Source organism: Siphateles boraxobius, unplaced genomic scaffold, assembly GCF_051911475.1.
Source record: "Siphateles boraxobius isolate OS27281-9 unplaced genomic scaffold, OSU_SipBor_1 102, whole genome shotgun sequence".
NCBI lineage: Eukaryota > Metazoa > Chordata > Actinopteri > Cypriniformes > Leuciscidae > Siphateles > Siphateles boraxobius.
Window position 1 is genome coordinate 728,386 of NW_027508703.1, and position 15,855 is coordinate 744,240.

At 39.5% G+C, this 15,855-nt stretch overlaps 1 protein-coding gene across 1 annotated transcript in view; it reads left to right on the forward strand.

Annotated features, from left to right (window-relative positions):
• The window catches only part of pamr1b (peptidase domain containing associated with muscle regeneration 1b), an 83,427-nt gene that overhangs the window by 60,926 nt on the left and 6,646 nt on the right, over positions 1 to 15,855 (forward strand). The window contains exons 6-10 of the mRNA XM_077245535.1: positions 8,088 to 8,195; positions 8,405 to 8,575; positions 8,767 to 8,955; positions 10,031 to 10,858; positions 15,063 to 15,248. Of these exons, the coding sequence (XP_077101650.1) occupies positions 8,088 to 8,195; positions 8,405 to 8,575; positions 8,767 to 8,955; positions 10,031 to 10,858; positions 15,063 to 15,248 (1,482 nt within the window). The remainder of the gene's footprint in view (positions 1 to 8,087; positions 8,196 to 8,404; positions 8,576 to 8,766; positions 8,956 to 10,030; positions 10,859 to 15,062; positions 15,249 to 15,855) is intronic.

A 15,855-nucleotide genomic window follows, 5' to 3' on the forward strand; every position in this document is an offset into this window, starting at 1 on the left:
CAGCCAATTGCAAGTTTGCCCATTTAAAGCATGAATTTATAAACATTATTTTAAACTCCGTTACATATATATATAATCACTGTGTTTGTTCAGGAATCTTCCAAATGCAAGCCACCATGCAAATATAAGTGCATTGGAACATGGTTATTCATACAAGAATGGAGATTGTTCATTCCTTGGAACAGTGTGTGTGTGTGTGTGTGTGTGTGTGTGTGTGTGTGTGTGTGTGTGTGTGTGTGTGTGTGTGTGTGTGTGTGTGTGTGTGTGTGTGTGTGTGTGTGTGTGTGTTTGCTGGCTAAGTCACAGTTGATGACAGGGTTAAATTGTAAATTTTGTAATTGATTGAAGCGCTCACACTTCAGATCTATCCGTTTTTTATGATGTTTCTGTTATTAGTGGTATGTTGAGAAATCAGGGGCCCTCCGGTTTTCCAACCACACTAACAACAATCAGAAAGTTTGAACATTTTTTAATTAAATAACAGCTCTGTCTCTGCTTTATAATTTGCATCATCGATTTGTGACTGTAGCCATTCATGTCTAAATACAGTGTTTTTCCATGAGTTGGCAGAGTGTTGTGAATAGCGTATGCTATGTGCGTCGTGTTAGACTGTCTTCATTGGATCAGCTTTACCATCCTATGTGTGTTGAGCTATCCGGATCTGTTAGTGTGAAGATGGACAATAGATCTTTAGTGAAGTGACACTTTCGGACTCTATGTCATCTTAATCTTCTTATGATGTGCAGTGTACAGCCTGGATAGACTTGTTTTATTCTAGGTGATGATGAGGTGAGTGTGTAGTGATGGAGGAGTGTGTTCAGTGTTCATGTCTAGGAGATGGGTGGAATCTAATCTATAACAATTGTGTTGCAAATTCAGTTCCAGTTCTATACTGGGAGGCCATGCTTATATAGTGATGTGCTATTGTGAGATGTTAATGGCCTCTTGAAGTGTCTTTTCACCCATCTCCCGAGTCTCAGGTTATGTTCCAACAATCCCGCTGTCCTGGCTCTGATCCAGGTTGGGTCCGGAATTTGCAGAAGTAAACCTGAGACAGAAACAAATGCAGAGAGAATCACAGTTAATTCTGTTTTCAACAACTTCAAATTCCTACATTTGGAATTATTCTACTTGTTCCATTCTCATGTCCATTACAATTTTAATTCCAGTTGTCACATGAAACCGAGTTTCATTGATCAGATCTGAATTATTGCTGTTGTTTCAGTGCAGTGTGTGACACCTAAAGCTTCTCTTGCAGTGGAGCCTTCACAGTCTGCTGTGTCATGCTCTCTTTACAGTCAGATCTGTGGGCAGAGATTAGTTCACCTGTTTCGGTGTTGCCTGCTTAGCATTTGCTGTTTTGTGGTGTCATTCACACGTGTGCAGATCTCTTGTGACCTGCAAAAGCCTGTGGTACTTCTGGTCACACCCTCCTTGTAAATTTATTTTTCTTATCAGATTAAATTTTAGTTGGTGCGTCCCAGTCAAGGATGGTTTGGTTTGCTATTACCTGCCACACTTCTCGCAGTGTTTTTGTAAAGGCAAAAAATAAAAGCACATCCCCTCCCCTTTTGGCACTGGGTAGCAGGCCAATGAAATCGAATTGTAAGGATTAATGTCACTTTCTCCAATTAATGCCCTGCTTGGCGATTACAATACAATGTATATTATAATTTGAGTTAAAATACAATTATATTATCTTAAAAAGAATATAAATTAAATAATATTACTTCTGGTCTCTGGAACAACTTAGTTGTCAAAGTGTTCGTTTTGCTTTTGATTTGGCCCGCAGTTGCAGCCGTACTGGCACGTGCACTGTATGTACAACAGCGGTGAAAGCCAATGAGGAACTCCGCTGTTGTGAACACCCAATGAAGCGCAAGCACACGCTAAACGCACAGCCAAATCTTTGCTCGTTTTTATGTCAATACATTTAAATATGAAAAGTTTTTTGGTTTACTAATCCTAATCCTGATGGTGAAAATCAGGTGATTTTAGGTTAATGTGTTGGCTGGAAGTCAATGATGCCGTGATATCTTTCCTAAAAATAAATATAAAATTAAAAGAGAGAGAAAAAATTGTGTCAATCCACATTTCCATGATATATTCCTGGGGGGAAAAAGAAAGAAAAAAAGTTAAGCTTTAATTGTCTTAAACTTCTATAGAGTCTTTAAAGGGATAATTCCATGCTTTAACCACTAGATGGAAGTAAGGTTTAAGTGTACATTTTAAACAGGTACAAATCTTAAACTTGGTTTCTTTGAATTGCATCAGTAGACATTCAAAATGTCACTGTTTTGGAGCAATTTTATTTTAGATTGTGTTATTGATTTTTTATTATTATTTTCTTCTGCTCAACCTTATCTATAGCCTGGTCCCACCAGACTCTAGTACATTTCATTTCATTTGTACATAGAGTCTGGCACCGCTCCATTGACAAGCGTTAACTTCCTTGAAGGCGGGTACTCTATTGAAGTCTAGAACTATTGGATCTGCCCAGAGTCACTCTGGATCTGCCATAACCAATCGCTAACGTTTGGTCGTGACGTATGCCTAGCGTTCGCCTTAGCCAACTCATTCACCACTAACGGAGCGAGCTGGAAAATCGAAGTTTTCCCGAACCCCGTGGGGAGGTTCTTGCTCCGGCTTTAACTTCTTGATATTCTGCAGTGTTGCCACAACGGACCGAATGGCTTCGCTCGCATCTTTCTCCGCTGCCATTACTGAACTACAACTCAAAATAACGCACAACATCAACGTCGTCGTTCTCAGCCACTCCCTCTGTTCGCTAACTGGCCCGGTAAAAAAATTGATCGGAGAAAACCAGCACAATCCCAGACCTAGTACTGAAGGAAAATGAAAATTGAGCGGAAGTACGTAGGAGGGCAGAGCCAGGCTACCTTATCTAACCTTCACCAGTGTAAATGCTCTTGTCCCCTCTTGCATTTAGGAAACTGGTATTCTGAACAACATGCCTATAATACTACTCCGCTGTCTAGATCTGTTAAACAATGTAGGCTACACACTTTTGCTCAGTTTTGTACTTTCGCTGAAAGCAATTTTGCCAGTGTGCTATTGTCTTTCAACAGTTTATCGTAAAACGCAGAGCAGTCCAGTCCAAAATGAATCTCCACGGCTAGAGATAAGACTCCAAAGGAGCACAAAGGAAATCACCAGCTCACATGCCACCAGCTTCAGCGACGGTGTTCAACTGATGTTTAATGTCAGAGGGAATAAATGATTCATCCAGCCTGGCCTGCAAGATTTTTTTCAGGTCATCAATGTGCAAAGCCTCTTCTGTGGCAGATATATAGTCTTGCTGTACTGTCTCCAGAGTGAAGTGAAAAGTTCCTGTTTGCTTAAGTGCAAATCAAGGGTTGCTGGAAGTGTCTCTTAGAAACTTTGGGTATTTTCTTGAGAAAGAAAGAATGCAAGCAGACCATCAAAAAGGTGCAGAATTAATTCAAGAGAGAAGAAAGGCTTGTTACCGTGCTGCAGTGATAGTCCAGCTGTACGAAGTCACGAAAGCCTTTGAGCTCCTGTACACACACTATGTAGATATGAAAGTATTGTGGATGATTACAGCCAATGCCCAAAATCTCCCTTCCTAGGTTCAGCTGCAGATTTCTCCAGGTCTTGCCTTTACAAGCTCTCCTAACACCGCCAATGGTTTTGTTAGTGTTATCAGCACAGAGAGCAGCTACTTTTTGATCAAGGCCATTTTTTCAATGACGTGGGAAATATACTTGTATGTCTCACCTGGCAGAGATAAGAATTAAATTATCTTGACTTTTACACCCTCTAGTGGAAGTATCGCACAAGCACGGGTAAGAATTGAATGTCTTCGTGTTTGGACACATCCACAGTTAATGTGAGAAAGGAGCACTTGTCCAAATCACGCTGAACTTCAGATTCGCAAGTTTGCTTCTCAAAAAAAAAAAAAAAAAATCACTGACACTTAGATTAGAACACTTTAAGCAGCGTCCACATGCTTTTTTGTGTACATATGCTGCATAATGTTGCCTCGGTGAGCAACAGAAAAACGAGCTCAAAAGGCTCATTTGTGTGACCACAAATGTCACATCTTAATTTACTTGGCTCTGACAGTGACTCACTTTTTAGTAACTTATACTCTTTTTGAAGGTCATCATTGTTTGTTTGTTTGTTTGTTTGTTTGTTTGTTTAAAAGGGACCATGTGCAAATAATAACATAAATGTAAACATTTGATGCATTACACCAGAGTTAGCCTTAGGCTAATTTACATCTGCAGTCCCCAGGTAAAAATAAATACAAATACATACAATACAGATTAAAATATCAACATTATTCAAAAATATATTAAATGTACACACACGCTTCTTTGACATTTTCAAGCCTGACTCGATCTCCTCTGCACTCACCAATCACTGACACTGGTGCCAATTCATTAATTGTGATTGGATGGTAATTCTGCCCTCCAAAATATACTATGACATAATTCTCTACCTTTGATAGGCTATTCTCACGTGACAGAAGTATACTACTACTCGCTCTATCACTCAGCAATAAAGACATCTTAGCAAACCTGAAAACATTTTTTCATAATTAGTCTAAAAATAGAGCTGAAATATGGGACTGTCCTAGTAAAAATGAGATGTCTGGTCACCCTAGGCAGGCGGAGCGTCACATGATGATGGCTGGCACTAGAAAAGCAGATACATCTCTGAGTTATCCCCAATCTGAAGCCCCCATTCATAAATGTCCTGGGAATGTGACTCAAAGGGATGGTGCTCTTGCCAAGAGTATCATTAGAGCCAAGTTTACGTTGCATTTTTATTTTGTAAACCACATTTAGTCTCGTTTTTATTCGTCTACAGTATTGCATTATTCATTTAATTATAATCACCGTCACATGACCAGTATTTACGTTGCGTCTCGCCTCGTTTTCGTCACGTGATAAAGGTTCATTGACTACGATATTTATTCATAATTCTCGTTGACGAAAGCAACACTATTTAGCGGTGACTGTACAACAGTAGAGTCGTCACCCGAACACAAGCCTTGAATCTAAAGATCATAGCCACTCGTTGTAAGCTCTGTTGTCAAGAACCTGCATGATGAGTTGTAAGCAGTAGTTGCAGGTTTGAACTTCATTAAGCCTTCCTTAATTCACGTCTCATAGCAAAACAGTCCATCGGGAACTGTTCCATTGTCATGCATTTTTACTGGAGCAGCTCATAAACCTGGAACTGACCTGGAACTGTTCTTTTCCGACTAACAGTGGAAACTGGCAAATACTGGCCTATTTACAGGCACTTTTAGTAGTCTCAGTGGACTAAGTCTGTATTCAGCAGTCTTATTTTCCAAAATTGGAGGAAAGTGACAAAATAAATGCATTCAGGAGTTTCCAAATCCATCATCATTTTTGGACACAAACGTAATGCGAGTGGACTTCATGCTCGACACCATTAACACTCACCTCACACAATTAACATTTCAGTCACTACTTCACAGGCAATGACATGGAGAAATATGACTGGATTTGAGATTATTTTCTTGTGATGTCGTTTAATCAATTAAAGACTAGACAGTAACTTTCTTCTAGAGCTGCTGTTCAGCCAAAACAAACTTTGTTACATTAACCCCTGAAGACCTGAGGGCATTTTTAGAGTCACACAAAACTAAAGACTCATAACTCAAACTATAGCAAGGAGAGTCAAAAGGTAGGTATCGTTTGATAGAACTCTTTTCAGATTTTTAGAAAATGTAAATTACATTACATTTGGACATTCTCATGCCGAGAAACTGCTGATAAAAGACAACATATATATAATTTTTTTTGCATATCTTTCTTATTTGATATGGAATAATTTAGAAAGGAAATAAGTTATTATGTTCATTTTGGGATCATTTTAATTGTCATACTATGCTGTGTAAAATGATGTCATTTTCAACAATCTGTGAATGTTTCATGAGCTGTATGATGTTTTTGTGACATTGCATTACATTGTACAAAAAAGTATTTTATAGATTATTAAAAAAAAGAAATTCTATTTATCAGCAAATAACTCAAGTTAATCAAATTGGGTACATTCGTTGTAAAGTTCAGACTCTAAGCTTTCAAATGACACCTATTTTGTGTTAATCAAGGCAGCTGTTTTAAAAAATATGATAATGAATGTTTTCGCAGCTAGGTGGCGTCCGCGGGCGGTACACTCCGGTTTAGATGGATTACTCGGCAATCGCTAGGAGTTGATCAAAGTGGTTAGATGCAGTAAGGCTATCTTGCATCCCAGGCCGGGCTATGTGCCTAAAGTGGCATCTAATGTGGCACGGCCTACGGTTCTGCAGGCTTTTAATCCTCCAGCTCACGCGACGGCGGATGAAGAGAGAGTTAATTTGCTCTGCCCTGTCAGAGCTCTCAAGATTTATATTCAGAGGTCTTCCTCATGGTGGAAGTCAGATCAGTTGCTGGTGTGTTTCGGGTCACCCAAGAAGGGGCTTCCCGCATCTAAACAGACCATCAACAACAGGATCGTTCAGGCTATCTCTATGGCTTATCAGGTGCACAGTTTGCCCTTTACCTTTGGCGTGAGGGCTCATTTAACCAGAGGGATTGTGTCATCTTGAGCCATCCTTTCAGGGTCCCCGATCCAGGAAGTGTGCGATGCAGCGGGATGGGCCACCCCTCACACTTTCATTAGATTTTACAATCCGGACATCCCTTCTACGCCAGGCACTCTAGTGCTTTCGTCCTAAGTGTGCCTGTGTGCAGCTTCACACTGGGACAGGCAGGGCTCGATGTGGCAAAGTGGGTACATGTTCCCCAAAGTGTCGTAATGTCCCTCCCCCAAAGTCCCTCGAAAGGAAACGTCTCGGGTTATGACTCTAACCCATGTTTCCTGAGAAGGGAATGAGACACTGCGTCCCTTTGCCAAGCCTGCCCTGCCTGCAAGCTTCATCACAGAACATGACGCTGTTGTACCCTTTGTAGGTTCCATGTATGCCGTCACACGTTACTTCATGTCGCAACACCAATCAAGATTGGCTTAGTTTCATTCATGTTTCAGAGGCGCTGCGCTGGGGGACGTTCCCCAAAGTGTCGTCATCGAAGCAGTGTCTCGTTCCCTTCTCAGGGAACAGGGCTCACAGACATTTATCATAAAAGGGTGCTAGAATAAAAAAAACTCTAATCCTTCAACAGAGATTGTAGTTTTATCAGTGGGGTTAAACAACTGGAAGCAGCAGCAACAGCTTCTGAAAAGTTGCTTTTCCCAAGTTCATTTTCCCAATACACACATTTTTGTCCACCTAATCAACTTTTTGAATGGAGTAGATACAAATATACTGCAGTTGATAAAAAATAAAAAAAAACATTAAAAAAGTCAAAATTACAAAATAAATTGTTGTGTCGTACAGAACCACATGGCCCAGTTTGTCAGGAATTTGGGTTGAATGAAGAGCGAGGACTCAAGGATGCGGAGTAATGGGCTTTATTAAATAGCAAGATAAACAAAATAATAACATAAACCAGCCTATAGCAAAAAAATGTGGCAGCTGGAATAGACAAGACTAAGCAGGATACAACAGGGAGCATGTAAACACAGAAAATAGGGAAGTAAATCAGTAGGGGAGAGCAGGTGGGTAAAATAAAGCAATAGTAACAAGAAAGGCGTGTTTAAGATAATAAACAGTGGAGCACGTGGCTTTGATTTGTTTGTTTCTTAATGACACACAAAACAACACGAACACGCAGCCAATGAGAGCTCTCACCGACTAGAAGTCCACACTAAACACGACAACATGTAAGCAAACGGCCCGATGAAAAACCCAACCTTTGTGCTACACAGCACAAGACAACAAGAAAGCATGCAGCCGATCATAAACAGGAAAGCATGGTGCTTGTTGGGACCCTCATATTTCAGACGACTACGTAACATCTGAATAGCACTTTTCTTGCTAATGATCATTGCAATTTTGTCTTTCAAGAAAATGTATTTTGATAATTAATGTATATACTGTTGTGTATGTTTAGGTGTGTCTACAGTATACAGTGTATTAATGATGGAACAGAATGACTGACATGTAACTGTATCTATTTGTGTAGAATGCTCTTCCTCTCCATGTATGCATGATGGCACCTGCATCTTACACTCCTCTCATTCCTTCCACTGTGCCTGTCTGGCTGGATATACTGGGACGAGATGTGAACATGGTGAGAACAATCTTTTCAAAAGAGAAATGTAACATTTAAGAGGATGCTTATTCATATGTAACAGGGTTTAGGATTAGACTCAGATTGCAGCTGATTTGTTGTTGTTGTTTTGTTTAAAATGTATTAACTCTCTATGTTAATTTGTTCAACCCCTACCCTTACAGGACAGATTCATACCATGTATTTTAACATGTAACGTGATCTCTCAGTGCTTGAATGCAGAAGGCCTTTGATTCCAGCCCACGGGACTGCAGTGCATCTGGATGTAAGGGTTGGAGGACATGTTCTGTTCCAGTGTGACCCTGGATACACATTAAATGGTTTCCACATGACCGCCTGTCTGCTGGATGGGTCATGGAGTACACCAACTCCACAGTGTGGTGAGCAACTGAAAACGCATTATAAGGTATAGATCGGGCTGCACGGCAATAATAATAATAATAATGATGATAATTCAGTATAAATATGTTTTAATCAGTTTTTCTTAAAAAGTGTCATCATATGCAGCCTCTAATCAATATGTTTAAAAATGTGTTTGCTAATAGTTGAAGCATGACTATCTCTTCACCAGTGCCTGACCACAACTGCGGCATTCCTCCAAAGCCAGAGCTCGGTGATCACTTCCTTGTTTACGGACCAAATGATGTACTTATTGCTATACAGTATTTTTGCTTTAAGCAATACAAACTGAATGGAGCCCCTCAGAGAACCTGCCTGGGCAACAACACTTGGAGTGGGACGGCACCAACCTGTGTCAAAGGTACCTGGACTCAGAATTTAGCTTGAAATGTATTTATTGTATGTTAATTAATATTAATATCAATTAAGTTGTTATTGCTGTTGTTTCTTCAGTAGCTCTAGGCCCTGAGATGTTCAAAGACAAAAAGAAGTTCTTTAAAGTCTTCTTCTGGCATCACTGAACTACTAAATCATGATTTAATTTATCTTTTTGACTAAAATTAAAACCATTTCTTTGGACATTTTTTGGCAAATCCGTGGGTGACTAGATGGCCATTAGTCACTGCTTATTACCTGCTTATTACCACTACTTATGCTCTCAAGGATACAAGATCTTCAATAACTATGTTTCCATCCACCTACTTTTATGCATTGGGATATGCAAAAAAGCACTGGATGTAAATTCGAAAAAAAGCACATTAAAAAACTTTGCACTCAATTGAGGAAGATATATATATATATATTTTTTTTATCTGATAAGAAAGCATGTCCATAAACTATGATGGAAACACATTCACCTAATAAATTCCTTGATGCGTATCAAAAAAGAGTTTGCGCGATGGGATGACATAACTGGACTAACCAGCGGACCGATCTCGTTGCACCGCATCTGAAATGCTGTTTTGGTCGTTCTGAAATGTCTGAGCAAAGTCTTTCATCAAAGTGATTTGGTACAATGATCTTCCAGAACTGACTCGCACGACTGCGTTCCCAAACATCAGGCATCTGAAAGCAAGATAACATGACGAGTTTATTCCATTTCATCTGCGTAATCTGAGACTCAAGTCATTCATTATATATGAAAAAAGACTTACAGTGCTTCTCCTACTGCAGCAAATTAACATTTTCTTCATGATATTTGGAGCCAGTTTATTGGGAAGTGGCGATTTTCTTCCTTTCATATCGCTGGATGGAAATAATATGCAAATTTGGATGGAAACATATGTAGCTAGTGTATTTTACATAAAATCATTATTGCTATTTATCATTGGCGTGTATGTTAGGTGTGGTTGCTATTTTATTTATTTATTTTCATGTGCACTTTTTGTTGGTAGTGCAGTGCTTTAATTAAACCTTTGAATTTCTTCTACTTACAGAGCTGGACATCGTTTCTGGAGCAGATAATGGACAAAACAAAGGCAAACACAAACATACTGGACAAGATGAAGTGGGCCATTTCAAGAACAAAACTTCAGAAGAAGAAGAAAATGAGTCAAAACCAGACAAAGATAGACCAAAAAAACCTACCGCTGGAAATTATGATGGGGGACTAGATTTAGAGCTGGGAAAAGATATAGGCAAAGATATTGGGAGTAATTTTGTACAAGAAAAGCCTAAAGTTGAAAATAAGGATACTGAGAGCAGCATTAACACAATTGGAAAGAAAGAAACTGGAGGGGATAAGGATAATCTTAAACTCTTTGACAAAGATAGACATCTAGATATTAGAGAAAAAGATGGAAGTCCAACAAAAGATTTGGGCATGGATTTCATAGATATTGTGTTAATAGACACTAATCAGACAGCAAAGGACAAAACCAAAGATGGCAGCATGGACAAAGGACAAAAAATAACCGATGGACCCCAGTACACCATATTAAGCCTGACCGAGGATGAGAAAGAAAACATTCTTTATGAAATAGATATCATACACAGAGGGAATAACACTGAATTTTTAAATAGGAATGACATAGAAGACAATTTGGGGACCCTGCCTCAAAACGAAACAGAAGAACTCCCAACAGCTACCACTGGCAATAACAGCACAGCGATCATACCAACAGTGAGCACAGCAAACGAAAGAGTGACAACGAGGGTTAAACCTGTGGAAAAGGTCAAAGTGGATACAGTAAATGAAAAGACTGAAGAGCAAGTTTTGCAACAAGAAACAAATAGAGAATCTCAATCAAACCTAGAGAATGAAGGTGAATATCCACAAGCATCTTACTGAAACTCTATGAACATCTCTACAATGATACACATTCATTAGACTGTTTCTTTGGGTTAGAATGAAAACAAACACTATTTATACAGAGAAATGTAGGCTATTCAATTAATTATATTTAATAGTGAAGTGCTGGTTGAACATGTTTGAGAATCTAGCTGCATTCTCCTCAAGTGTTGTTCAGAACTTCACTCTTCCTTTAGTCTTCAGCTTGTCAAATGATAGTCTATAATGGCGCCGTCCTAAATTTGACAATTGGTGTGGACTTGGATGCCCTATTTTATGTTTCAGAACTCTTTTGGCTAATGTCTACCTTTTTAAGAAGCTGTAATAATGCAGACTTCACAACTACCCAACATTATATGGGGTATTATGTCACCAAAGTATAGAGAATCTTCAGAGGATGACCGTGGGAGCTGTGTGTAGCATGGAGGACAGGGCTGATGTGACATCTGATACAGAGATTTAGCTCCTAGATGTGGCAGTCAACTTTAAATGTGCAGAAGATGATCTGGCAAATGCTAACTATAGCCTGCTAGCATTGATCCCACCCACCATTCAAATCGCCGCATAGTCAAAAGCCACGTCTCCTCCAAAACACATGAATGCACACAGATCAGAAGCGAGACTACCACAGACAATGTTATTGGATTAAATTGTGTGTTATTTGCCAGTGAGAAATCCTTACAGTAAAGTGAGTAACGGTACTACAACAATCAATGTAAACAACTCTTTGCCTGCCATTCTCGCTCTGTCTGCACAGCGTACATGAACGCGCAGATGACGTATGATACCTACGCAGTGATATCCAAACACAGGCTGACTGACAGAGAACACGTTATCATTTAATTCGGACTGAATGCAATGATTGAACAAATATTTTATGGTCCTACATGCACAGATATATATATTTGATAGGGGTGCGACGAGATTTCTCGTCGAGTGAAAACTGTCTCACGATATCGCCATGACGGAGCATGAGGGTGAAATTAGCATAGAAAATATACCACCGCCTACACTGTCGTTTTGCTGTTTTTATAAAAATAAAAACCATTGTAAACTATTGTAAACGTATACTCTGCTCATCCAGCATGAGTTGCAGTCGCACACAGTGCAGTAGGAATCACAGTTCACTGATCGCATGACGATGGCGGAGGAATCGTTGCTCAACAGAGCCTCAACATCTGATGAATGCCTTATCTTGTAGAACGCGCACTCAGCACGGCTGCTCCTAGATACATGGAGTACGTGCAATCGTGAATCCCAAAGTGAAAGTGAAACGAGAGCTCACTGATGCGCATATGGCAGCTTTAACGGGAGGTGCACTAAAAGGTTTAGTAAATTCTTCTTAACCTACACATTAGCATGGATAAACAGACCACAAAATAAGGTGGGCGACTACACCACCCCGGGGCCTATTTCCAGGAAAATGCCCTTCACATTAGAGCAAGGCTCACAGGTTCATTACAGCTGAGACAAGTTTCAGACATGGGTTGAGTATAAAAATAAAATACTTTATTTCCAATCACTAAAAATACCCAATTTTATTTAACACACAAAAACACCAACAAATCAAAGAAATCAAATCCACACAAATGACACGGACATTACCACTTCAGAATTAGGTACTGGCCCTCCTTGATAGAAAGGACACCGCAATCATACGTGCACACTCACAGCACACTCACTATGAGCACAGCATTCAGGCGAAGAACCAAGCACCACAACACAGGGAGACGCTTATCCTCTGCAGCTGGCCACCCACAATTCTGAAGGAAAAGTAAGACAGAATGACCCAAAACAAGTTTTACAACACAGTTTTAAAAGAGTTCACCGGGTCAGTTCGGCCCATCTGTTCGAGGTGCACGTCCGGCCACCACGACAAACAAAACGGACGGAAACAGGCAGAAGCAGCCAACAATGTTACAAAGAGACACATTCAATAGATCAACCTTAAGTCGACCACAAATAAAATAAAAAAATTAACTAACTTATTCACAAATAAGATGTATAAATGAATACAATACCCAGCACAAAGTCAAATCAGAAATAAGAAAAATATGAACCAAAACAACAATCAACTCACTTGAAAATCAAATAATATTAAATAAAGAAAACAACTCGCAGGAATGACTGGTGACAGCTAGGTTTGCTGGTCTAGTATTGCACACCGCTTAAGGCTTTGACTTAAATTGGTTACTCACAGAACATAATCAATGGTGAAGGCACCACGCCACAGGCTCAAATATACGGTCCAGCTGATCTTCCGTGTTAAACACTGCGAACGTAAACAGTTAGGAAGTGAACAGGCACTGTGTGCCTACACACGAGCTGAAACAAACAGGTTAATATGGCCTGTCTGCCGGTCCAATCGAACAGCGAAATCGTGCAGTCCTGTCTCCCTCAGATCCCAGGCACAGGCACCGTATACCGTCACGGTAGCAAGTCCGATGATATCGAAGCAGACGAAATAAACGAAGCAGACAGCAAAACGAGCATCCAAACTGAAGTTTAGATGAGACCCAATGCCCACTGGAACGTCTCTTGCACGTTGGTCTGCACCTGTAATGCAACTCACATGGCACCGAAACTGTTGCATATTAAACGGATATCCATGGAAACGGATATAATTGAAGGCATCCCGCAAAGCTCCTCAGTCCACTCTTGCAAACATTCACAAGTCCCGCAGAGAGGACACACACACATAGCGACACACTTATATACTACCAAATGAACGCAATTAAAGGGCACTCCCTCTCTTATTAGTTCATTACGACTGAGGTAGACAGCAAATTAGGCTGCATATAATAGCATGTCTCCCAATATCAAACCTATCTCTGGACTGTGTAGTTGTGGCTCTGGTCTCTGTTCTGGTCTCTGTTTGCACTTTGAATATTGAGAGAGTACTTTGATTATAGTTTGCACTTAATAAGACTAAGAAAAAACTGTCATTTATTTTTTGTTTTTTACACTGTTTTTATTTCTTTGTTCAATTTGTGAAAAGGAGTTCAATTAGGAGGTTCAACACAGTCTCAATCAGAAGTTCTGGAAGCTCAGAATACATGAACAGTAAGGTCTGAAGAGACTCATGTGAAATCATGCTTGAGAGAAGCCAGTTAGTTGAGTTTGAGGCAGAACCTTTTACAGTGCTTGTATATTGTTGTCTTTCAATACATTTGATAATTCATACTTATAAAGTAGAACTGAAATTGCATTAATTACAAGATTATTTGCTAAAACATTTTAAACATTCAAACATTCAACATTCCAAATGCACCTGCAGACTATTTGTTCCTGTCATGATTTTTGTCATTGAAGATTTTTTTATAAAATATTGTGCAAAAATCTCGTTCTCGTGAACCCAATCTCGTGTCTCATCTTGTGAGATAACTGTCTCGTCACACCCCTAATATTTAATTTATATATATTATTTTTTTATATAAAAATACATTTAGACCGATCAACATAGTGATTGCTATCAGGATATGAGGAGACTTTCAACCAGCATAACAAAAAAGGTTTCTGTAGAGAATCACATATTGCACCTTTAATTAGCAGTAATTCAAAATAACAAACACTCAGCATATCAGGAGAGAAATAACCACTAATCAAAGACGTAGTGATAGATGTAAAAATATACTAAACAGGGAGTATAAACAGTATGTATGTGAGGGGCAAGCGGACACAATAGGCACAAACTAGGAAACTTGGTTGACTAAGGAAGAAGGGGAAATAAACACAGGAGCTGGGAACATATAAAACTAAACCGTTTTGTCCGATTCCCACATTAAATTAAATTATCCCAAAAGCATTGTAAGCCTAAGTTGGTCGTAGAGACCATTGGTGGCAATCTTTCCTCTAAATTGTCAAAAGTCTTTTTACACAGTTTTTTTTTTTTTTTTTTTTTTTTGCCCCAAGCAGTTGTAATTACGTGGATGAAAATGTTGGGCGTTATTCAAGGGGATTTTGTTTAAAACTCTTGACTGGACAAGTCGTAGCCTCTGAACGGTCTTGTTTATGGGACTAATAATGTGCATAGGCCACTCATAAGTAATACACCTGCTTTGAGCACTGTTACTGTACTCAGATAGGGTGCAATCATAACCATTGAAACTATTGCAATGTTTACATTGAAGTTTTCTTTCTTTCTTTCACTCTCTCACACTTTCTCTTCTCTGTCTCAGAGGGTGAAGGGAGACTGTGTCCTCGACTGGCACCATTGTATCATGGTTACTATGAGTCAGTACCTGGCCTTATTCCTGAAACAGTGGAGTTCTTCTGTAACCAGTCGTATGCTCTGAGTGGCAGCTATCGCAGGACGTGTCAGACTAATGGCACCTGGTCTGGCACCCAGCCCGTCTGCATTAGAGGTCAGTGCAGTCTTAGAATTTATCTCTTACAAATATATAAAAGGGGGAAATTCACTAAGAATGATTAAGATTGAGAATAGCTTAATTTAAAAACACATTATTTTAGAGCCATTATGTTTTATTGAATGTTTGTTGGGATTCAATTGTTTGACACTGTGTTCTACTTAGTATATACTGTAAATTAATAAGTATAAATGCTAAATGAAATCACAATAGCCTTGTTGCAACCCCACCAGCGAATGGACATTCTCAAAACATTCCTAGTCCTGAAATTGACACACGAGCTGGTGTTGGGATGTGCTTATTGAAACACTCTAGGCCTAAGGACATGCCACTGGGCTTACTGTATGCACCAATAGAAGCTCGTGGCTTGGGAATTCCAAATTTGGGGACCTCAATCCCATTTCTACAGAAACTTGATTTGGCAAACTACTCTCGAGTAATAATTCCATCGAAAGAGCCCTGACTGGACAACCATCTTTTAAGACAATTCTGCGCAAGATTAATTTTGGTTGGTTGGTAAAGAAACTGCAGAGGAAACAAAGACAGAGTGGACAAAACAGCAGCAAGCCTCTGTGGACGGGAAAACTGTGAATAAAGATGTGGA